The sequence below is a fragment of the Colobus angolensis genome, unplaced genomic scaffold (genome assembly GCF_000951035.1).
Source record: "Colobus angolensis palliatus isolate OR3802 unplaced genomic scaffold, Cang.pa_1.0 Scaffold165, whole genome shotgun sequence".
In the NCBI taxonomy this organism is placed as follows: domain Eukaryota; kingdom Metazoa; phylum Chordata; class Mammalia; order Primates; family Cercopithecidae; genus Colobus; species Colobus angolensis.
The window spans coordinates 3,189,912-3,198,180 of record NW_012114766.1 but is presented as its reverse complement, the minus strand read 5'-3'; the positions used below and the strand labels follow the sequence as shown (position 1 = coordinate 3,198,180).

Genomic DNA, 8,269 nt, shown 5'->3' with positions numbered 1-8,269 from the left:
AAGAATGTTGGATATTGGCCTCCACTCTCTTGTGGCTTGTAGGGTTTCTGCCGAGAGATCCGCTGTTAGTCTGATGGGCTTCCCTTTGTGGGCAACCCGACCTTTCTGTCTGGCTGCCCTTAACATTTTTTCCTTCATTTCAACTTTGGTGAATCTGAAAATTATGTGTCTTGGAGTTGCTCTTCTTGAGGTGTATCTTTGTGGTGTTCTCTGTATCCTGAATTTGAATGTTGACCTGTCTTGCTAGGTTGGGGAAGTTCTCCTGGATAATATCCTGCAGAGTGTTTTCCAACTTGGTTCCATTCTCCCCATCACTTTCAGGCACACCAATCAGATGTAGATTTGGTCTTTTCACATAGTCCCATATTTCTTGGAGGCTTTGTTCATTTCTTTTTCTTCTTTTTTCTCTAAACTTCTCTTCTTACTTCATTCCATTCATTTGATCTTCAATTACTGATACCCTTCCAGTTGATCAAGTCGGTTACTGAAGCTTGTGCATTTTCCATGTAGTTCTTGTGTTACGGGTTTCATCTCTATCAGTTCGTTTATGGACTTGTTTGCATTGGTTATTCTAGTCAGTCATTCGTCAAATCTTTTTTCAAAGTTTTTAGTTTCTATGCACTGGGTTTGTAATTCCTCCTTTAGCTCAGAGAAGTTTGATTGTCTGAAGTCTTCTTCTCTCAACTCGTCAAAGTAATTCTCCATCCAGCTTTGTTCCATTGCTGGTGAGGAGCTGCATTCCTTTGGAGTGGGAAAGGTACTCTGATTTTTTGAATTTCCAGCTTTTCTGCACTGCTTTTTCCCCATCTTTGTGGTTTTATCTACCTTTGTTCTTTGATGATGGTGACGTACAGATTGGGTTTTGGTGTGGATATCCTTTCTGTTTGTTATTTTTCCTTCTAACAGTCAGGACCCTCAGCTGCAGGTCTGTTGGAGTTTGCTCAAGGTCCACTCCAGACACTGTTTGCCTGGGTATTAGCAGCAGAGGCTGCAGAAGAGTCAATATTGCTGAACAGCAAATGTTGCTGCCTGATTGTTCCTCTGGAAGCTTCGTCTCAGAGGTGTACCCAGCTGTGTGAGGTGTGAGGTGTCAGTCTGCCCCTAGTTGGGGATGTCTCCCAGTTAGGCTACTTGGGGGTCAGGGACCCACTTGAGCAGACAATCTGTCGACTCTCAGATCTCAGCCTCCGTGCTGGGAGAATCACTACTCTCTTAAAAGCTGTCAGACAGGGGCATTTACATCTGCAGAGGTTTCTGCTGCCTTTTGTTTACCTATGCCCTGTCCCTAGAGGTGGAGTCTACAGAGGCAGACAGGCCTCCTTGAGCTGCAGTGGGCTCCACCCAGTTCGAGTTTCCCAGCAGCTTTGTTTACCTACTTAAGCCTCAGCAATGGCGTGCGCCCCTCCCCAACCCTCACTGCTGTCTTGCAGTTAGATCTCAGACTGTTGTGCTAGCAATGAGGAAGGCCCCATGGGCGTGGGACCCTCCGAGCCAGGCACGAGATATAATCTTCTGGTGTGCTGTTTGCTAAGACCCTTGGAAAAGTGCAGTATTAGGGTGGAAGTGACCCAATTTTCCAGGTGTTGTGTGTCACGGTTTCCCTTGGCTAAGAAAAGGAATTCCCTGTCCCCTTGTGCTTCCTGGGTGAGGTGATGCCTTGCCCTACGTCGGCTCTCGCTCCTTGGGCTGCACCCACTGTCCTGCCCCCACTGTCCGACACACCTCAGTGAGATGAACCCAGTACCTCAGTTGGAAATGCAGAAATCACTCGTCTTCTGTGTCGCTCACGCTGGGAGCTGGAGGCTGGGGCTGTTCCTATTCGGCCATCTTCGCGCCTGACCACAAATTTTTAAACTACGTTTAAATGTACACTATGCCACAAACTTTGTTAAGGTTGGCTTCAGTGATTTTGTGTCCAGATTGCTAGATCCTCTCTGCCCAAAGCAATACAAATATTATCTTAGGTTTTCTTCTAGAAAACTTAATTTACCTTTCACATTCACATCTGTATTCCATTGGGGATAAATTTTTGTGTATGGTATGGAGAGTGAAGTGTCACAGATTTTTGTCCATAGTTAAGTTGAGTTGACAATTTGTTGAAAAGTGATTTATTTCTTTATTGCACTATAGTACAAACTTAGTAATTAACTAGAAAATTAGATCTATATAGATCTGTTTCCGAACTGTATTCCATTCCATTGATCTATTTGCCTATATGGTACAAAGCCTAACTAAATTCCTGATTTACTTTATAATACATCTTGATACCCAGTATGAAAATCTAGCTTTGTTCTTCTTTATATAGATCACTGTGACTATTCTTGGCCCTCTGCACTTCCACATGAAGTTCAGAAACGCTTGTGATTTTTTACAAAAGAAATTGCCTGGATTTTTACTGATGTCCCATGACATCAATAGATCATTTTGGGGGAAAATGGCATCTTTTGCAGTACTGAACTTTCTGGTCCTTGATGTTATATACTTCTCCATTTATTTAGGTTTTGTACAATTCGTCTCAATGATGTTTTGCACTTTTCTGGGTGAAAGACTTGCACATTTTTTATTAGAATTATTTCCAGCTCTAGGATGCTTTCTGCTTAATGACAAACATATGTGACCAGGTAATTCAGAATCCATAGTCCTCTTCTCTCCTCTACCTAAGACCTTCAAAGATTTCATACAGTCCCATAGTTTATAAACCATTTCTTTGTTGAAGACATACATGTTTATTTTCTCCACTCTGACTTCTCACTGAAATTCCAGATTCACATGAACAGCTGCCTACATACCCGTCCGTCTATATCTAGTTGACAACTTAAACTCAACAGGTGCAAGACAGGATCTCTGATTTTCCCCATCCCATAATCATATTGTACCGTTTTTCAGTTCAGTGAATGACAACTCCACTTTTCTGGTTTCTTAGGGACAAACTTACAGGGTCGGCACATCCTCACCTCAGGCACACCTCTTCCAAGCCTGTTTTCTCTCCCTTCAAAACGTATCCAGGACCTGACCAGTGCCTCGGTACCTCCACGTTCAGCTCATCTCAGCACATACGCAACTTTCTCGGATTATGCGAAACATTGACAGAGTGTAATTTTCCCTCCATGGCTTGTTGTCAACAGAGCTAGCAGGAACAGTTCTTTAAATTGTTGGTGAGGACTCACTAAACATCCTGCATTGGTATATCATCCTTAAAACAGCCTACAAAGCCCTCTATACATAGGCACCTCTCTTCACACCATCCAATCCACAACCCCCATTCTTCTCTGCTCTCAGTTCTTCCTTCCCAGTCTCCGTTTCTCTGCTCTGGCTGCACTGGCTCCTGGGTGTTCTCAAATGCTGATGGTGTGCCCCTTATGTGGGGCTTTTGCTTGGCTGAATTCTTACCAGGATAAGACAAACACCCTTAACTCCTTCAAGGCTCCACCCAAATCTCCCTCCACCAAGATGGCTTAATCTAACCACCCTATTTAATACTTCGCCTTCTCGTTCCTCCCCTAAGAATTAGTATTCCCAGTGATTCTTTTTCTGTTCTACTTTTTTAGTTCTTCAATCACATTTCCCACCTACTAACATTCCATATTCTTCATTCGTTTGTTATGGATGCTGTAGTTTGCCTGTCTCTTACCTGTACAACACGAACTCCATGAAGGCAGGACTCAACTTGGCAGATGTATGCAAAGTTCCTTGAAGTGCACTCAGTATACCCTTGGTGCTCAGTAAATGTTGAATTATTGAACTAAATCAAAAAGGGAATGTCTTATAGATGCAAAATGATGATCAACTTTATGAGTGATCAGGGAAACTAATTGAAACCAGACACCATTCCACAACCATCACATTTTCTATTTGTACAACTCTTAGTCTGATGGTAATCAGGTATTGCTAAAGATAGAATAAAACAAGGGCATTCATATATTACCCTGGACCAAAGCAGTTAGAATCCCAAGGGAGAGCGAGTTAGCAAATCTGCTTTATCATGCCGGCCTAGAAAGATCCTTGGATCAGTACAGTGGAATATCCAGTGTGATACCATTTGTCAAAATTAAAAAGTAGAAACAAACTACCCTTTAGTCGGGAACTAGGAAAATAAAGCACTTACAGTTTTAAAGTAAATTAACAAAATTCTACTTTTTTTGTATAACAGTCTCTCCCATAATACTCAGTATAAAAGCAAATTGAGGCCAGGAACAGTGGCTCACGCCTGTAATCCTAGCACTTTGGGAGGCCGAGATGGGTGGGTCACGAGGTCATGAGATCGAGACCATCCTGGCTAACATGGTGAAACCCCATCTGTACTAAAAATACAAAATTTAGCTGGGCCTGGTGGTGGGCGCCTGTAGTCCCAGCTACTTGGGAGACTGAGGCAGGAGAATGGTGTGAACCTGGGAGGCAGAGCTTGCAATGAGCAGAGATCACACCACCGCACTCCAGCCTGGGCAACAGAGCAAGACTCTGTCTCCAAAAACATAAATAAAATAATAAATAAATAAATAAAAGCAAATTCAAAGTGATACAAGCACACGCGTGTCAAGTGATATTTAATATGTAACTACTCTTAGACAGTAGTACTATATTTTTTTAGGGATATGAATATACACACACATATATGAAGCTTATGAAAATATAAATGGGAATATTACATTACAACTTTAGAGTGTGTGATAAGAGAAAGAACCAATGATTTGGTGGAATGGAGGCTAAAAATGGTTGAATGTATAAGATTTTGTTTTATAAAAAGTTCTGGGCTGGGCATGGTGGCTCACGCCTGTAATCCCAGCACTTTAGGAGGACAAGGTGGGTGGATCACGTTAGGTCAGGAGTTCAAGACCAGCCTGGTCAACATGGTGAAACCCCATCTCTACTATAAATACAGATAACAATAATAATTACTGGATGTAACAGCTCATGCCTGTAATTCCAGCTACTTGGGAGGCTAAGGCACGAGAATCACTTGAACCCAGGAGGTGGAAGTTGCAGTGAGCCAAGATGATGACACTGCACTCTAGCCTGGGAGAGGGAGCGAGATTCCATCTCAAAAAAAAATTTAAAAAGTTCTGAGGCAAATAGGGCAAAATGTTAACACTGGTGGCGGTAGGAAAATAAAGGTCTACTATCTGCTGTAGTTTTCTCTATGTTTAATGATTCATCTTGATTATTTTAAAAATACACCAAACATTCCATACGTTACACAAAATGACATAAGTGTTTTCTTTAAATATGTAATATGTGCAAAACAAAGTGGTTGAGACTCACGGGTAGTGTTTTTCTTTGTTGTCCACTGTGAGTTTACCTCCCTTACAATCGGTGTGCAACATGCAGGAAATAAAAAACTGTAAATCAGACCCATTCAGGGCCTGCTAATTTTTGCTAGTGTTTTAGCTAAACCCTTTTTGATTCAACGGCCGTAAATAGGACTACATAGATCCTGCTGCCTCTGAACGTGAGTCCCTCTGGCATAAAGATTTTTAAGTCACTCTGAAAAATACCTGGAAGTAAATACAAGTATGGTAAAATTTTATAAACAAGGGAGTTTATATTACCCATTTTTGCCTTTGTGTTGGTATTTGAAATAATGAGGTTTTAAAATAGAATTTTTAGAAACAAGTACAACACAAGAGCAGACCCTTCAGATACAGGTAGAAAATGTCCTTCTGGTGTAAGCGTTTTTCTCTGGTGTGGCTGCTGCCACCTAGCGGGGCATTGCCTGAACAACAGAGACTGCGCCAAAGCCGCCTTAGATCTGCTTCAAACACACCTGTCAATGCCAAACTTACACTTGGTCTGTGTGCCGTAGAAAGCTTACATTATAAATATAGATCTGGAAGTCTCTAAAGGAATCCTTTTATCCTAAAACGGATAGCTCAGCATCTAGCTCACCTATCTCTCTGCATCCATGACGGACTGAGGTCCTGTGCGCTTTATCCCAGTCTGCATTCCTGAATTAACTTCGGTGAGCCTCATTTTCCTCATCCTTCCTTGTCAGACAACACCGAGGCACATTTTGGTGGTGTTTTGTGAAAGCGAAATGAGCTCGCTTACGTGACAGCTTTGGGGTGAGGACACGCTGGATGCACGGGAAGTAGCGCTACTGTGTTCTCTCTTGCAGCCTCCATTTCATTGTTTTCGACACGGAGATGGCTCATGACATCCTCAAGGTCTGGGACGGGCCGGTGGACAGCGACATCCTGCTGAAGGAGTGGAGTGGCTCTGCCCTTCCCGAGGACATCCACAGCACCTTCAACTCACTCACCCTGCAGTTCGACAGCGACTTCTTCATCAGCAAGTCTGGCTTCTCCATCCAGTTCTCAAGTAGGTGGCACAGCTTGCTTCTTCTTTACCTTGATATCAGAGTCTTGCCATGAACACAGAACTCCCTTCATTTGTATTCTCCAGCGTCTCCCTACACAGATGCAATGTGTCGAGCCTAATTTGAAGTTAGGAAAACGCATGTTGCAGAGAAGAGTTCTCTTCCCCCATTGCTGGGTTCATGGCTGAGGCCACGATAACAGAAGCCAGGTTAACAAGAGAAATGCATAACCAGACTTATTTGATGTGCGTTTTGCATGACACTGGAACCTTCAGAAATGAAGACCCAAAGAAAGAGAGAAAATTGTGTGTTTTATTGGACAGTTGTGCAGAAGTATGATTAGAGGATTAAAAGATAGGATTTAGTGGTGATAAACTGGGAGGAACTTAACAAGGCTTCTTTTCTCAGCTTCTTCCCTGTGTGTCTATGTCTTCATTCCTGTCCTCTGCATCCTAGGGGTGCCCTTCTAGAATGAAGGTTTCATGACCTGCTTCCGAGGAAGGCCAGATAATTATTCTACGGTCTGCTTCAGGGCAGAAGGGCAGGCGGAGGCTGGAGTGGCTTTGCTGCTTCTGTAGTTTCCTCAAAACTGCATATTTTGGAGTAGTGTGTTCTGAACACTGTCAGTATCAAAGGAACAATTTGTTTTAGGGAATTCTGTTCATTATAAGGTCAGGACAGGCAACGGATCTACTTAGTTACATGTAAAAAAAATGTATAACTTTAAAGGTTTCAATTAGTCAGAAAATGTCTAGACTTGGATGCAAAAGAGATGTGGTTCTCTACATAAATGTAAAGCCTATCTTCAGGGTTCCCCTAACCCGGCCCCGATTCCAGGTTCCCCGCATGCCTCAGTCGGACTCTTTCTTTATGTAATGAAGTCTCTGTGCTAACAACCTGCTAATCAAACATCCTTTGATTCTCTGTTCGCAACTTCCCGGTTCAGGATGGTCCTTGAATTTTTTTTCACCTTAGGGATAAAGTTTCAAGAAGTTAATATGACAGAGGAGCCTCTGCTGAATTACTAGTGTGAAACCATATTTGCACACATGGACTATTATCTCCTAATGATAATTCCCATCTTTGCTGTCTAGCCCATTTTTGATGAAAGGTTTCCAAAGAAGGAAGGAGTGGAGATATTCTGTGGCAGTTCAGCCTTTTATTTCCCTCCGGATGGCAATGTGGAGAGATGCCATATAATTGGGCGGCACACAAGGTCAGCCGTCATCATAAAACAAGTAGAATTTGCACACAAACACGTTCAGACTCAATTTATCTCTTGGCCGGTCCCTGGCAAGTCATATTTAGGATTTACATAAGAAAATTGACTTAGGTCAATTTAATGCTTTAAAAGGTTGCTAATAAAATCGAGGTTATAGTCTGCACAATTTTTTACCTCTGGTTTCACTGTGCTCCGAAGCAGTAACTTGCAAACATGTGCCTGTGGAGTAGTGCTTGTACACGGTAAAATTTTCACTGGTCCTTCACAAAAATATGAAAGTAAGAGTGTTCCCGCTATCCTGCCTTGGAAAAAAAAAAAAAAGTCTTTTACTCCAAAATTATGTCGCTCTTGCTTTTTCATTGCGATATAAAATTTTCTTAATCTTTTGAAATGGTGGCAAGAGCAGATGGTAGATTTGTGATTCATTGGCCTTATTTGGCAAAACAAAAAAATTGAGAAAGTTATGAGATTATGTTCTTTCTCCTCTTCTTTCCATTCTGTATTTTCCATGCATTTTTTTCAACAGTTTTTATTTTTCTAGAGTTGTTTTGGGCTCGCAGTAAGATCGAGTGGAAGGCACAGAGTTCCCACGTGCTCTCTGTCCACAGCACACAGCCTCCTCCACTGTCAGCACCCCACAGAGCGGTCTATTTGTTGCAGTCAATGAACCTGCCCTGGCCCATCATTATCAGCCGATAGCCACAGTTTTCTCCAGGCTCAATTTTGGTATTCTG

The 8,269-nt window shown here is 42.3% G+C and overlaps 1 protein-coding gene across 1 annotated transcript in view; it reads left to right on the top strand.

Annotated features, from left to right (window-relative positions):
• Positions 1 to 8,269, top strand: part of CSMD1 (CUB and Sushi multiple domains 1) — a 2,081,403-nt gene that overhangs the window by 1,735,879 nt on the left and 337,255 nt on the right. Inside the window, exon 26 of the mRNA XM_011937546.1 lies at positions 6,113 to 6,315. Coding sequence (XP_011792936.1) covers positions 6,113 to 6,315 — 203 coding nt within the window. The remainder of the gene's footprint in view (positions 1 to 6,112; positions 6,316 to 8,269) is intronic.